We start from the raw sequence: 17,593 nt of genomic DNA, 5'->3' as shown, positions 1-17,593 counted from the left end.
TCTGAGACTACATTTAGTTAAAAACTTTAAATGGATCAATTCTCTTTCAATTCTGTCACCACTGAAGAACTGCTCTCTCTTTCAGAAATCATCCACATTATAGCAGCAGCCAATTTGTTCCACTTATCATGTTAAAACCATTAAATGTTTATCCTTTAAGTGACAAAAAAATCAACCAGTATTTCTTGCTAGACTGTTGCTCAAGTGTAACTGGCAAATCACTCTCGAGACAATAGGTGTCTGAAGTGACTATGGATGTATACAAAATCGAATGGAGGAAAAATAATTATGTCTCTGAAGCAAAAAGTTGTATGAAGTGGAGTAATTTCTGTAAAAACACACCATTCTAAAGAAAAGGGGGGAAATGTATGGAAGAAACCTCAATGTCCTCACAATATGAAGCTCAGCTGAAGAGGTTGTGCTGAAGACAACTGTATTTTGTTTCCTAAATAAGGAACCCAAGTACTGTAATAGTTGTTCCTTCTTGTTTAGTGCCACTTGGTTAAGGCTGCAGGTTCTGTACAGTCTCACTACATTTTAACATACTATCAAACATTTCAAAAGCAAAATATACTAACAGGTATGTTTATTCAATAAGTATAAACTAAATAAGTTGTATGTTCTGGGCTACTTTCTTGTGCAGTAAGATGGTCTGGAGGTTACTTCACTCACTGCAGGACCCAGAATACCAGAGTAAACTTTATTAATTCAAAAAATCTCTGTCTAGCTTCTGTTACCAGTCCTTGACTTGTAATCAAGCTTCTCACAAGAGACAACAGAACTTTCATTTCAGGACACAATGCTTCAGGGTGAGGGCAAAGGATAAGGCATGGAGCTGAACAGATTAAATCAGTGTTACTCATCATAGCTAATACTAATGCAGTGTAGAAAAATCTGATTAAGTGCCATGATCATGGTGAATAACCTTGTTACACTTTTCACTGTGAGGATTAACTGAATTAATGGCTAAGGCAGTAACTTTGATGACATTATTTTTAAGAACAGTTACTTGGGGACTTGCTACATACTTGTGGTAATTCTTAAAAGAAATGTAAAAAGCTGCACTGATGCTGCTGACCAGAATAAGCTCAAAAGAACTACCTCCTAGTGCAGTTTATTGCTGATACTACATTTTCCTCTCCATTACCAAGAAGCCTGTCTCATCTAATTCCTGCATGTCATCCTGCAGAAGTAGTATTGTCTCATTTAACCTTTTTAATATTCTCGTACTTAGACAACTTTCCCAAAGAAAAAAAATACATTCCATGAACACAAATTAAATCTACCAACACTCATGTACCTCGCGTAGCTGTTCCACAAGCTCTCTCTCTTCTCTCATCTGTTCCATTTTCCTTCGAATTGTAAATTGTGGATCTATTGATTCCAAATTTCTTTGTGGTCTTAAGAACACTATGATTTAAAAAAAAGACAGATTTAGTGTAAAAACAAACACCTTGTTTTATTAATTTCTAAATTAATCAAAATCCTTAGGCACTGCCTCCAGCAAAAACTCAGGAGGACAGAAAAATCTGATCTTGGATTACAATCATAAATGGGTATTTTCTGGATATTGCTCTCAATGGCATTCTGTATTACCAATGGAGTGGAAAATTTTTCCAACCAAATCCTAATCTCAATGAACAAGTTTTGTCAGATGATTAAGCACCGATACTGTCCCTTACAGATTCTGATCTGTACAAAACTTTGTATCTAACATGGCAGGAACACCTCTTCTTCTACGCAGAGCCCTCTCCTACATTATGCTGAATTGTGTAACAAGCATCTTCCTACACAGGACAAACTGCTTACTAGATAAGTTTACACTGAAAAAAAAAACCCAAAAACAAACCCAACCCCACCCACCAAATAAAAACTAATGGTTAGCCATTGAGTAAAACTACCTGCATTAAAAAGTTGTATTGCAAATGTAGCATTGCACAAACTCTTCACAGTACTCCCTCCCACCAATCTTGTGGACTGTAACACTTTGCCCATATATAGTTCCTTGAAATAATTACATGAAATCTCTGCATATATGCACCTCTATGTTTCCTTTTTATGTGATCAATGACTGTTTTGAATGCTCAGAAGAGCAAGATCATGGATGCTCAGAATGCAACTGTCACCTGTTTGTCACTCAAATTATAGACCAACCTGATTATTACGGAAAACGATACTACTTGAAAGAAGTGTTTTGCATTATTTACTTTCCCACCTCTCTCCTGAATGTGACATGAAACCCTAAGTACCAATTAATGGGGTGTAAAGTACAAAACCTCTGTTTTTACATACAGCTACTGCTCAGTCTAGATTTTGTTAACTTAAGGCCATTAAAGAAAGAGAAGATAATTTATGGGTCAATACATCACAGGATAGAAGAGAAGAGCCTTTTGCTTCCTAAAAGGCACATCAGAAAACTGGAAGTGAATGAATTGCCAATAGCACCTACTAGAGGAGTAAAACCAGATTACTTACACTTAACTGTAAGAAAGTTACACATAGGTGTAATCACAGTAATTCTGATGTTCCATTAAAAACTGTGCCACATCAGTCATATTATTTAGGTTGTGATTTGAGCTGAATTTTAAAAATCTGTCCTCAATAGATCTAACAAAATAAAACATGGAACCCTTGGTAGGAGGATTTTTCATTTATATTCTGGCAAAAAGTAAACTATTAATGAAGTCCCCAAATCCGTTCAGGGTCAACATATAAAACTGTACCCTCTGACATTTAGAGAAAAGTTTCTGCACGAGAACTACTTTGAAATCTCAGACAAGGCTAGTCACCAGGAATCTCACCCAGCTGTACACAGGTAGGTTAAGTAACAAAATTAATAATCTAAGCTAATTCTTGAGCCAAAGGTACAGACAAACACTATCTATGGCAGTTCAGCCAATAGGCACTAGTTCTTTACCTTGTTTACTGAAAAAGAGCTTAAGGCAACAAACTCCTTACATATTCTTAGGCTACTTATCTGAGGCTACACAGGGCTAGTACATCTGGAGCCTCAGACTGGCCTATACACATAGATATTGTTAATGTTGCTGCTTCCTGGTACAGTCTTGGCTTGTGCAAACCCACCTCTCTTCTATGCAGTGTTTAGGAATAGCTCAAGGAATAGAACAGGCAACAGACATTCCCCAAAGGCAGCTTAAATGCAGCTATCCTGTTCTGGAACATAAAAGGTATGCTTAGGTATGGATTTGAATCACACTGGGCCAATTAGCCTCAGTACCAGAAAAGGGTGCCTGTTCTATTTTACTTCCTACCATAGGAAGATACACCTTAGGTAACGAACAGCCTCAGGCAACAAACTCTAAACAGAAAGGCAACAGGCCTGATTAAAAGCCATTTTCTGTTGTAAGAGTGCAAGGTAATAAACACTAGAATTTGCATTTGGCTTAAGGTTTGAATGACATGAAGACATCTACCCCTCCCAAGTGCACAAGCACACACTAGTCTGTACTGCTTGTTTCATTTAGAAAAGTAAAACAGTAACAAATCCAGATAAACATAAATTAAATTGCACACTGATAGAAGCACCTCTAGGTTTCCCTGTTAGAATATTCATCAGCAAAATGTCAAGTTAGCTTCATACCATCATGAACTAAATTCAGTTTTTTAACTTACCATTATCACAATTCTTATATTTCATACTAATTTTCTTTATGGGGCTGATTCCTCACATATGCTATCTTTTATGGTTTTATAATCAAAAATACTGTGGCAATAACGAGTACTGTTAACTAATGAACTGAACTAAGAATATGGTTAGTCTAAACTAAACGTTGGCATTGATCATTCAAGACTTGTGGGTTTGGTTTCAATCTGATGCTTCTAACAGTTTCACAGCCTTCAAATATCTAAATACTCTTCTAATTTCAGGCAACTGGAAGAACAATGGTCCTATATAAAAAGAATACATCTGCCTATCAAATATTTATAAACAGTTTTATTGTCTAGGTTCTGTTTCTTACATCTAACAATTCATATGCATAATTTATATGCAGTATAAGACCTTCATAGCACAAACAGAGCCAATTTTGCATATTGGTGCCACGATCCAATGGCAATTAAATAATTAAACCAATCATATGCCCTGGAGAAAAACAAAAGGATAAGTAACAAAGTCCACTAATATACCTGGCCTTCACTATGCAGATTTCTGTTGGACAGAAATCACTACTTTTGCTTAGCTGATTGTTTCAACTTTGTTTCTTCATGGATTCCTTTTCTAATTCAGTTAGTTAAGCACCTGCATCAATAACTGCAGATGGGAGCGTGACCAGCAGGTCAAAGGAGGTGATCCTGTCCCTCTACTCTGCTCTCATGAGACCTCACTTGGAGTATTGTGTGCAGTTCTGGTGTCCTCAACATAAAAAGGACATGGAAGTGTTTGAACAAGTTCAGAGGAGGGCCACGAGGATGATCAGGGGACTGGAGCACCTCCCATATGAAGATAGGCTGAGAAAGTTGGGGCTGTTCAGCCTGGAGAAGAGAAGGCTGCGCGGAGACCTCAGAGCAGCCTTCCAGTATCTGAAGGGGGCCTACAAGGATGCTGGGGAGGGACTCTTCATCAGGGATGGTAGTGATAGGACAAGGGGTAACAGGTTAAAACTTAAACAGGGGAAGTTTAGATTGGATATAAGGAAGAAGTTCTTCACTAAGGGTGGTGAGGCACTGGAATGGGTTGCCCAAGGAAGTTGTGAATGCTCCATCCCTGGCGGTGCTCAAGGCCAGGTTGGACAGAGCCTTGGGTGACACAGTTTAGTGTGATGTGTCCCTGCCCATGACAGGTGGGTTGGAACTAGATGATCTTAAGGTACTTCCCAACCCTAACTATTCTATGATTCTACATTTCATCAACAGTCAGTCTCAATCAAAAAATAATTAAAAATAAATGCAGAAAAACAGTAGCAAAAATATTTGCTGTTGGAGTGCAACTTTTATAAATCCCTGCAAGTAAAGCAAGTAAATAAACCTATAGTGGAAATACTTCTTGGAGTGGATATCATGGGAAAAGCTCTTTTGCTGGACTTGAAAGCAGTGACACTCTTCACTCATTTACTTTTGATACCACATATTTTACAGTAAATTAATGTGCATCCTTTGAGGTATGTAGTCTTATAAATGTCCCCTCAAGAGTATTGTCCTTCATCCTTAGCCACATTGGGCATTTGCCATATATTCAGGTTTCCAAAAAACACAAAATTAAGTAAATTACATATGGAACACCTACCATTGTCACTGTCTCCTTCAGATGGGATACTGTAGCTAAAGTTGTCCCATGTTTGTGCCTGTGTAAGTGTGTTGAAGGAGATAGGAGGAAGACTGAGGGATGGGTCTGCTGGAGGGGAGTGACAGCCAGTCCAACCATGGACCGGAGTGGGGATAAAAGGGGGCAGCAGCATTTCATATGGCATTAGGATTGTATGGTAATGACGAAGATGTAATTCAAAGGTGATTAATATAAAATGTATCATTTTTGAGAAAAGAATGAAAGATGGTGCAGAACAAAAAGAATGAAAAGTTATATGTTAGTACTTGCAAATCATACATTCTATGTGCAGTTAAGGCTGTTCAGCTTAGCAAGATCATTGTAACCGTAGCACTTCACACAACTTGTTTACAAACCAAGTGTTAAGAAAATGTACCCATAGATTTTACAGTACAGCCTGACAAAAACCTTGACTCTGATTCGGAAGGTAAAAATATCAGCTGGATATACTTATTGTGAATTTTCAGCAATAAAAATTCAGAGAACAAGAATTTCGATATTTTTTGTAACTATGTGGGAAGAACACTTTCTCCCCCAAAGAAAAAATAACATATCCATATGAAAATATTATTACATTGCAACTTTCTAGCTGATTTTGGTAAGTGACATCTACATTAGCCCTTGGATTCTCATTCTGTTGAAACATGTTCTGTAAGTACATGCACTACAGATGTTTTACTTTTGTTATAATTCACTTCACAGTACATGCAGCACTATTATTTCTTCTTGCTGACTCCTGCAGCAGTAAGTCCAAACCTACCAGAGCCCAGCACTCTAGGAAATTTCTGGTGGTCCGCAACTTTTACAGACTTTCAGGGACAAGAACACACATACAATACCTCCAAAGGGTGATCCTGAGTTTGCACCACAAGTCTTGGCAAACCTGCACTATAGACAGTCTTAACACACACAAATTCAGTAATGATGCAACTGAGCTCCCAAAAGCATGCAAAATTGCACATTTTCACAGAAGCTGCAACTGAGTCTGGAGACTATTTATCAGATAACTGTAAGTGCATGTCATGCCTACAGTTCATGACGGCCCATCAACTCATCACAGAGCTAAACCCGTACAGCAGTACACTTCTTATTTTCCATCCATTCTGCCTTCTCCCCTTCAACAAGTCATGACAACAGCTCTTATTTATTCCTTAAATCCTTTAGTGGATATTTTTATTCCTTCCTCACCACACCTACTTTACAGTCCTGCCTCCTGTCATGACTGTGGCAAGGATTTCCGCCTAAGTTTTCTTCAAACCTCCCTTCTACAGGTGTTTCAGAATTGGACACTGACCTCCTCCCTTGCTTCTCTTCATTTTTCAAAGCTTCCCACTGGTTTCCTATTTTCTGACACAACTTAGTATCTCCTCCTCTGCCCTTCACAATGATGTCACTCCTTAACTAACTTTTCCTATATCTGATCACAACATTTCTTACCAATTCTGCCACAAAAATCATGAACTCTCTCACTTCTTGTTTTCCTATATACATTTCAATGTTTTATCTACTGAATACTACACACAAGCAACATTCATGCTTCTCAAATGAAACTGCAGATTATGAACTACCCCTACTCTAAATGCTAAACCATAAGCCTAAATCAATTTAAAATTACGGTGAAGATCAGAAAGCAGCTAAAACAATTTAATATTAGAAGAAAGTCCAAGGTAAAGTTTCAGTAAGGACAGAACGTCCCTATTTTATACCATTCCAAATTAATAATCATAAAAAACTTAATCACACAGACTTTCTCTTTCCCCCAATTCTGCAATCTGTATTAACATGATGATAATTCAGATAGTGTCATATAAAACTTCACCTTAAGCTTTTCTTCATGTTCAGCTGTTCAAGAGCTCACTCTCTCTAGCCATGTCTTTTTTCAAACCCAGTGTACTCCAGGCTATTGAGACACCAGATTAGCTGAACCTGAGAGTCAGCACAACTGAAACTTTAAGCAGACTCAACACTGGGTAACAGAATACAGACTTATGGCAAATGATAAAACAGTCTTTAATTATGGTGGCAGCTAGGATTCTCATTATTTTCCAAAGTACATGGATAATGCAGTTAGGGAAGAAAACAAATGGAAGGAATAAATATCCAGAGATTAGAAAAACTCAAAAGTTAGCACTCAAAAGAGGGAATAATACTGTCAAGTTCTAATGATCACTGTGTGTTCCAGCAAACTTGAAAGACAGTCAGGCAAGCACATCCACCGACACTAACATTATGCTTCAAATCCTCTACAAGTTACCAAAAATGAAGACGCTGGATTCACAAGCAAGATTATGCTAAGTAAACAGTTGCAAGGGAACAACTTTTCACTTCACAGTAGAAACTACTTCTTGATTTTTGAGTTTTGTCAATGATGTTCTAGCCTCTGAAGGTATAACTTTTTATTTTGTCTGTGTTGCTGTTACTTTTTGTTACCTTGTTATACTTAAGCGTTAGCAAAAATAATTTCAGTACTACCTTTAGAGTAATTCTAGGGTGGGAGCAGGAGAGGAAATAATATGCAGCTTCAACATTCCTTTGTTACAGTGATCTCAAAATGGCCAGGACAAAGGCAAAAAATATTCCTGAGCACTGAAAGATTTATTAATAAGTGTTCAGGCTTGCAGATCTGACACATTAAAGATACCATGGCAAGAATTTTTGCAACACTCAAGTTTCAAGAATCAGCACCATTATGAGCATTGTAATAAACTAACAAATCAAGCACAAAGACTTTACATTTATTAACTATTTTGAGTGATTCCTTTTCAGACAGAAAAGCACTTCCTAAGGGCAAAACTGTAGTTCTACAACACCTTATTTTTTAATTATTCATTCTTTTCAACAGTATTTTTTTAAGGTTTTCAAAATTAATGTGACTTTGAGAAGCCAAACTCTATTAAAGTATTTAAAATACAAGAGCAAATAGTCTGAAAAAAAATAAGAAATCCTGTCTCTTTTTCCCTTCCATATAAACATCTGACTCTGAGAAAGAATCTCTCAAGAAGTCAAAACACATTTATTACCTTTCAAAACATTTCCTTCGGGTACCAAGTTAGCCATCAAATACAAATTTTCCTGATGTTTTGCCTAGCTTTAATATGCAAGAAAAGGATCTTCAGTCCTAAACACTTATCAGTATGTACTAACACAGTATGTACTAAAACACAGATGTTTAAGTTGCTGTGGTTTATCCCTCTGGAAGCACTTCCATTTCTGTGTGTACTTCAAAAACCTGGAATCCTTACCCGTCTAGAACAGTTTACTTTCACCTTTCCAAGAGACATAAATCATTATGAAATGATGGGAGAAGAAGGGAGTGGTGTCAAATAGAAAGCAATATTCATTTAAAATAGAGGAAAATAAATACAGTTAAAATAAACTCTCAAATTTCAGAAAGGTATGGTTGCATGTATTTTCATTGAAAATTTGCCACTAGTTTTTCCACAGAGCATGTTGTTCACATTTTAGTTACAATGATGTTCTTTTAATCTTGCACTCTGATTTAAAAGATCTATAGAAGAAAGTAGTTCAAATGTCAGATCTAATGAAGTTTTGATGAAGTTAATGAAGAATGAGTTTTAAGGTTTCCCTTAAGGCCACAAAAACTTAAATGAAAACTGCTACTGAAATAAACTACAAACTTGGCTGAAAAACTTTCCCAGATCACCAAATTGCTGGACCTCTAGACAAGATCAGTTCTAGGGCAATAAAGCAGTATATAATTAACATGTACAAATTCAGACAGTGATATGGTTCAAACTCACACAAAACACACAAAGTTTAAAGGAAATATAGTAAAGAAACTAGAGACACGGCAAGCTACCCAATTTTAATGGGAAAAACATGCAAGATTCACAAACATGCCAGTATTTTCAGTCATGTACTACTTTTATTTGTGAATTATTCTTAGGTGCTAGCAAAAATTATTTTAGTACTACTTTTAGAGTAATTCTAGGGTAGGAGCAGGACAGGAAACAATATGCAGCTTCACTACTCCTTTACAAAGTTTCATTTTGTTACATTGTGATACACAGATAATGTACCAACTTTTTATCTTATGCTGGACCTAAAGTTTTACTATTGCCAAAACCCCCTGTCTTACTAGTGTATAAATTTAAGGTAACATGACTGAAATTGGATGCAATGAAGTGAAAGATTGCGCAGTAATGGTTCTAGCTTGGTGACTGTGTAGTGTATGATATGGAAAGGAAAATAAATACAGATTATCAAATTTTTTGCAACCTGTAGCTGTGACCAGAAGACACTATAGCACTGGCATTCAAATATATGAATGTGAATTGCTACAATTCAGAAAATTAACATATTATAACAACCGACTTTGGTATTCAACGACTCAATGCACAGCTGCAATATAGACAGGGGAAGAACTGTAGGAGCTGCACACATCTGGTCTTCCATCATGTGACTTGGAGGATTTGTTGCAAAGGACTGCAACCATTGCAAACCAAAAGATTCACTAGGCTATTTTGCCCTGACCTGTTGCAGTCATTAAGTATAGGACATCTTGGTGCACTGATATATCAAGATTTGAGAGTGCACATTAAAACAACGCTTGAGCAAGAAGTCACATTCTTGTGTCCTTTCCCACAGTACTGCTTCAAGTCCCTGGATACAGATTTCACTGGCAGCTCAGCAGAACACAGGCTATATCTCATGAAAGCAGCAGCACGGCATGGGCCTGCTAGCCTTCACGCGTCTTTCTAACAGTGTTATTGCAATGTTGCCACTGAAGTGTGCAATATTACTCAATGTTTAATTTTTTCCAAATCCTGAAAGGACCCATTGTTAACCCCACACTTCAAAGATTACAACAAATAACATCTCTAAAGCGCACAGAGTAATAGAGCCAGAGTAACAGTCCAACAAATAAGAAATGCAACTGAACAGCTCTGTCAAACTGTATATCATAACTACATGGGAAATTTAAAATATCCTCTTCATGAAACAACATTGGTTCAATACCTTTTCTTTACATTTTAAAACTCAAAGAGAAAAAAAAGTCTATGGGTACAGTTTCTTAAACATTCCAATGTGAAATTGTTGCTATTACTGCCAAGACATTTTGTTATGGAAACTACAAGCTTGTAGTGGTTCACCAGCATTTGATTAAAAACATTTGTGGTGAATGTGAGAAACCAGAATTAAAATGTTAGGATGCTGAAATATACTGAAAAACCTTCAGTTATTCTTTAGACGTGATATAAGATGACTTGACAATACTGACTACCTCAGCGCAGAAAAGATAAAAACTGCATTTAATCCTGCAGCTAATCCCGTTTTTACAGGAAGCTATTATCCAAGCCCTTAAACACATCCGTATTTCTGTTGGTGGTGGTTTGTTATTCGGTTGGGGTTTCTTTTAATAAACAGCTGCTTGTTAAAAGATTGATGGTTATGCAGATTTAGTGTACTGCAAATTCATTAAACCCAGCTGCCAGCTGAAGTAAACATCTAATCTTCCTATGATGCTTGAACCTTACACAAGCATAAACTACTGAAAAACTCACTGCAATGAACAATTTTCAGAGCAATGCATAAGCAGTTTCCAAACAAACCTAGTGTCCTGGGTTCACATACATTATTCAACAAAATCTAAATTGTATCACTACATACCAATTAAGCAAAAAACTGTGTTTCAGTCAGTATGGCAGCACAGATGACACATATGTATGTAAAAAATACATATATATCTATATACACATTTTTTAAACATACATACATATAATTTTATCAAATACCTAACTGATCCATATATAATGTGCCAAATACATGTTACAAATTCAATCTTGATTCAAACCTATAACCTTAAAATGTTCTAATCTTCTAACTGTTGTACAGAAAATATTCTGTCACTGCCTTCTTAAGGGAAAAAGGCACCTATTAATAAGACAGATGTGTGTGTATATATATATATACACACAAAAAGTACACACAAATTGGTTCATTTCCTTGCCCACATTACCTGATCGTGGCTTCAAGCCAAAAGGGATTGTGGCATTTGTAGTAGGAGACATTGTTGGACTTTTATCCTTGTTCTGTGTAATTCAAGAACAGAAATCTAAGTAAGAGTAACATCCAAAATATCTCGGCACAAGAGACTATACAAATTACAAAAGTAAACAATACCGCATGCTACAATTGTTCCACCGTAATCTGTTCACAATATAGCTTCAAACCTATGCTAAACTCCCCTTTCTATGGTATCCTATTCCTTTGCTGGAAAGGATGAGTTTCTGACCAAAGACTCCAAAATATTCCCCCTCACTACAGATAAGCTCAATTATTTCTCAGTTTTCTCCCATGTAATCACTTGGTTCCATCAAACATGCATTTCTGTGGCACAGTACATTTAGAAAAACAAAGCAAAGACATGTTTATCCTTAGATACGTTCATTTCTTTCACAGAATTAATTACCATTCTGCATGGTATTTTTTCCATGCAACACTGAATTTCTGCTAAAGAGCAGAAAAGAGGAATTTAAACATACATCTCAGAGCAGGACCACCCTTGACCCAGAACTAGGCTGAGCTGCAGCAGGAAGAGTTAAGTAGCAGCATAGAGGAGAAGGTGAGGTACGATAATCATACTGTCAATGGTAATATAGAAAGGGACCTATCACCATACTCCATAATGGGAGCCCTATTTAAAAAATTATTCACTATTTAAAAAGTGATCCCTCAAGAAGCTAGGATCTATAGGAGTCCCATCGCCAAGACTGGTGGAAGGTGGCTGGGTGCTCATGAATTTGCAAGTTGGTCATACACAGTGTGATGTAGAGGGAGAAGCCCTATTTCTGCATAGAAAATATGAAGGTAAAAAATCTCCATAAGGAGCTCCCTATCTCTTTTTGACCTTCTGCTCAGATTTGTACTGTGAAAGTGATAGGATCAATAAAATCAGGTTCCTCTCTGAAAACTAATCAAGGACATGACACAACGTGCACAAACAAACTGCACTGAAAACTACTGAAAACTGAAACCACTAGAAACTCTTGTGCAACAAGGAAGAGTCAAAAAAAAAGGAAAATCACAGAATCACAGAACGGTTTGGGTTGGAAAAGATCTTAAAGATCATTTAGTTCCAACACCCGCTATCATGGGCAGGGACACCTTCCACTAGACCCAGCTGCTCAAAGCCCCATCCAACCTGGCTTTGAACACTGCCAGGGATGGGGCAGCCACAGCTTCTCTGGGCAACCTGTGCCAGTGTCTCACCACCTTCACAGCGAAGAATGCTAAACTATGTAACTCAAACAAGTTTATTGGAAAGTATATTTTATACCCTAGTAAATCCTTAAGATGACAATAAACCACAGGCCAAATAAGACACATCACCATTACTGATGAGCTGAGTCATATTTTCTGTGATATTCTACTACATGTTTCATTTAGTATACGAACTATTTATACAAAACATATAAGAGACAAACAAATGTCACCAGTACCTTACCTCATTATGAGAGGTTTGTCCACTTGTATTCCAAACAACTCGATCATTCTGCATGTTTGGAAAAGAAGGGGGAAAGGGAGGAGGGGGGAAGGAGAAAAGATGATTTCAGCAACTATATTAGTGATACATCACAACAGGAGATTTTACTCATGATACTCAGACACAAATTAATACTTAATTCGTTCTTTTTTTAATTGAAATAATTTTTGTGAATAATAAACACTCTTATTGCTAGTAGAACAAGACTTTTAAAATTATTCTCAAAGATTTTTCATTAATGTTTTAGTTTCAATCTTAAGTAATTACAACTGCTTTTATAAGATTTAATACTTGTTGGTTCAAATGCAGTATCCAATTTTGTTCCACAGACTTTTTTGTAATTAAACTATCATCAAGCATTTAATATGCAAATGTTTTTAATATATAGTTGAAGACGAAGTACTCCATAATAAATTAATTTTATAATTGCAATATAACTACCTTTTGTTACTACTTCTGTTGTAATTAAATTGGAAACATGTAAATCACATTAATAAACATGAAATACAATCATTAATTCTGCATCAATCATAAATCAGCAGAAACACAGTCTATGTGTACAACAGCATATGTAAAAACAAATTGTAATTCAATTCAAAAGCATTTCCTTAGGGCATTTATTTTAGTAGCTAAAAAATGGAAACACGAATAAATGACAGTACTTGGAACACTTGGTCCTTACAGTCAAAGACCTTTCCAAAAATTAGCAAGATGGGATGTAGGATTACACGCCCATTTTGCCTTATGACCTTTCTTGGCTACTTTTCAAGATTAAAGGAAATTCTTCAGCTTTAGACATGTTTCATAATATTATCTCAACCACTGTATTACGCAGAATAAACTGAAATTTTACTCATCTAATCTCAGTCAGTCTATCTGGGGGCTTGCACGCTTGAGCACTCCTGTGCTCAGGGATTATGTTCTTGTTAAATTCCTGCTCTTTATGTTTACATTGGAAGTCTAATCTCTCTCACAGCATGCAGGTCACTAGTCAGAATTTTTAGTTTATGATCAATTTAATTAATTTAGTAGCACAAATAGTAACATAAGCATTTACTGTACTACACAGAATGTAGCATTATTAAAAACTTGCTCTTGCAAGAGCAGTTCCCATTTCATGGAACATGCCTATTGATTACACCTGCATAATACAGTCCAGATCAGGATCTCTACAAGTGTTTAAGATTTATTTCTTCCTTTCAAGAGATTCTTAAAAAATGAATCAGTAGTGTCCTTGTTAAACGAAATGCAGAGACCACACATATTTTGATACCGGATTAGCCTTCTGTGTTAATCACAGTAATGTAGTAAGAACTGCTCCACAAAGTGCAGCAGCCCCAATTTACAACAATATAACAAAAGATAAACCAACTCAATTTTTTTAATTTTGTATCTTAAAGAAAAAACAAAGATACATTCAGACTAACAAAATCACAATGATATCATGGGAATATATGATAGTAATGATGATTACATAATAATATTTGAAAAGCATCAAATTCAATCTATGTCTGGATTAGAACATATTAAGGCACTACCAATGCAGAAAGAACATTATATAATTTTGTTCTCAGAATCTTCTTGCAAGAGCAGTCACAAAAATCCCTATACAATCAAATTCTGAAGTAATAACATATGCACCAAATATTTAAAGTAATTTTTTCATAGTTCCTTTATTTCTAGATCACTCCAAGGTACACAAATCTTAAAATATTTTTGAAACTTTAAAACTGTAATCTCAACCTATATATTGGCTGTTTGTAATATTAAACACTTTAAAAATACTGCTGCTGTTAACAAAAACATAGCAGTGTATATAGCTACAAGAGTATTCAGGGTGAGTGGGATGATGAATCAGGTGTTTTATTTTATGGAAAATCTAACCTTGAGGTGCCTTATTTTTGCAGGGGAATGCAACCACTGCATCTACTATAGTTTTTATCAGAAGAAAAGAGTCTTGCATGTCTTATTAATTTCATTATAACAGTTTTTTGACCCAAGAGATGGGTCTTAATCAACTTCCCATTTATAACCAAATGCTGAGATTCATGATAAGGCAAAAAAAACAAAACCAAACAAAAAACAACAACAACAAAACAACAAACCAATGGGCCTAACCTCACTATTGTCTCCACACAAAACCAGACAGAATGCAATGACCCTTTTGAAATGTTTCCACATTTATTGCATCTAGACACCTCCATACCTGACTCGACGACCATTTTTCACCCTGTTCACATGGTCTCACTTCAGACTTTGCTTTCTCCATAATCAACTCCCTCCTTCTCTGAAATTCTAGTTCCTCTTCAGCATTTTCTCTCTGTAAGATAAATAGCTCTTTAGACTGGGCATCACTGGAAATAGAACTATATCCTTTTTTACATAACATTACCTCAGAAGTATTTCTTACAAATACAGTGATAAAAAGCAAACAAAGTAAGCAGATACTATATACTTGCAGTTCCAGTGCTAACAGTTAGATAACATAAATCTAAACAAAGCAATACATAAAGAACACCTGCTTATCAGTCAGGATACAGATCAAATGATAAGCAGTATATATCACAGTGTAAAACTCCAAATCATACTTTATATACTCTCTATGACTATAGTGACAATGTTCCGGCAAAACACTAATTTTTAGTTTACAAAATATGTTGGGGTTACCTTTAATGAACGCACTGTTTTCCTGCACCAGAAGAGGGAGATAGTGGAGTGGGATGGTAGACACACATAGCTGAGCAATGAACTGGCTTACATTGAAAGTTGCACACAGGGAGATTAAAAAACCCACTAAGATAAAAAAGCAACTGACAAACCTAGAAAAATATTATACATACACCTATAAAACTAAAAAAAATTCCATAAAAACGTTAGAGAATAATTAGTTTTGTCCTCTAGTCTACTAAACTTTTCCCTCCCTACTTGGCAGATTAATAATAGTTAAAATTGTTGGCTTATTTCCTATCTTCCCCCCCAATATTTTGTTATAATACACTCATTAACGTACCTGACCAAGGGAAGACATCTCCATCTGCATTTGACCGCTATGTATAAAGATAAACATATGCAAATATGTAATTCATTATGTAGAAAATTTAATATGATGAATCTAACAAATAATTTCTTTAAAAAGAAAAAAAAAGGTAGATAAACACACTTTACTGTAGATTCCTGAAATTCTAAAGCTGTTGCTGGTTCCATGGGATACAGATTCACATCACTGCTCTCTGAAATATCCATGCTTAATCTGCAAGGTTTGAAATAGAAATATTGCACTGGGGTATAGCTTTGGTAACTATTTTGTTCAGTATTTAACTTCAAACAAATGGATATATAAAATACTTTTATAGCCATGGTTGTAACCTGCTCAGTGTTATCTCTCAAGAACCTTTTGAAATGCCTCCTGATGCTTCACTGTCACCAGCTGAATCAAAGCAACAGTAATGCTTTCATCTGCAAAATGTCATCCTGAGCAACGGCTTGTATCAAAACAAAAGGACCTGTTTATTGCCAACAATGACGCCATTATCTAGAAGACTGTAGATTTCTATATCCAACCTCTAGCACCCTGTGTTCAAACAGAAGCCACAGCCCTAGTTAGATATTCAAATTTAATTACAGAGGATGAAAATTAAGCAGTGCAACAATAAATTCACAACTGACAATGACCTGAAAGAAAGCAGTGAATATAAGAAAGGGAATATAGGAATATGAAGCAAACATCTGAAAATACTGAATGAGGTTGAGTCTGAAATATTTTTGCTTTCCAGAGCTGAATGCTGTTTGTGTGCACATAGAATATGCAGACTTGGAAAAATTCACATGAAAGCTTTTGTGCATCTTAAACTAAGGAGCAATGGAAGCATTTTAATTCCTTTGTGGATCTGGATAAGGACACAAAAAATATTCAGTATGAAAACCAAAGTTTTATCACACTATTTTATATAATGCAAGCATATCACAAACTGCCATGTAAACCAGTAATTATAAAGGAAATTATTAGGAAATTGTGGCCCAGAGGACTGAAAAATCTACAGAATTATTTGGCAAGTATAAAGACAGCTAGGTGTATCTTGCTGAGTAAGTCTGGATGTTAACATACAGGAAACATACATTCAAAACCCTGTATATTGCTCAGTAAATTAAAGATAAATACTCATATTTTAAGGTTAGAAAAAGAAAGTGCAGCCTAGTACTATACAAAAAAAAAAAAATCCAAACAGTAGAACAATAGAGACACGCATGACATGATCAGCCATTTTTAAAAGCCACATTTTGAACTTCCTATTGTATTACTAACAAAAGCACATCTGAATATGCATGGAGAAAGATTAATTTTCTGTATTTTATTAACAAAAAACTAAATATGTAGAAAATTTTGTGGCAATACCTGGCAAAAGCAAAATGACAAAATCTGTAAGGTTAACAAGTAATAAACCTCATATGAGGTGCAGAAGCAATGGAATATTATCTCACAGAAACCACAGGAACTAAAAAGCTTTCATATATTGTATGATTTTTATTAAGCAAAAATACTTGTGATTCAAGTATTTAGTGTAAGATTCACGAATTTAAGTATTCTTTATATGATTCAAAATAAAGCCAGACGGTTATTTCTCTAGAAATACCAACAGGAGTGAATTTCTGTCCTCAAAAGTACAAAGGTCTGCTAGGTGGTAAAGTTGTATCAAAATAGGCATTTAAACTTAAAGAACAGAGTAGTCACAAGATGATCCAGAGAAGGAAGGAAGGAGACACAAGGATACTTAAGGCTGGAAGTGACAAAGAGGTTTTTAGCCTTC

The 17,593-nt window shown here is 35.7% G+C and overlaps 1 protein-coding gene across 4 annotated transcripts in view; it reads right to left on the bottom strand.

The window, feature by feature from the left end:
- LRCH1 (leucine rich repeats and calponin homology domain containing 1) overlaps window positions 1-17,593 on the bottom strand; it is a 123,634-nt gene that overhangs the window by 22,606 nt on the left and 83,435 nt on the right. For all 4 annotated transcript variants that reach the window (XM_080612862.1, XM_080612863.1, XM_080612864.1 and 1 more), the window contains 5 exons: window positions 15,799-15,835; window positions 14,995-15,108; window positions 12,750-12,797; window positions 11,262-11,334; window positions 1,301-1,410 (listed from right to left, as the gene is read on the bottom strand). In XM_080612862.1, coding sequence (XP_080468988.1) covers window positions 1,301-1,410; window positions 11,262-11,334; window positions 12,750-12,797; window positions 14,995-15,108; window positions 15,799-15,835 — 382 coding nt within the window. The remainder of the gene's footprint in view (window positions 1-1,300; window positions 1,411-11,261; window positions 11,335-12,749; window positions 12,798-14,994; window positions 15,109-15,798; window positions 15,836-17,593) is intronic.

Source organism: Psittacula echo (genome assembly GCF_963264785.1).
Source record: "Psittacula echo genome assembly, chromosome: 3".
NCBI classification, from domain to species: Eukaryota; Metazoa; Chordata; class Aves; order Psittaciformes; family Psittacidae; genus Psittacula; species Psittacula echo.
This window is presented reverse-complemented; position numbering and strand designations above follow the sequence as displayed.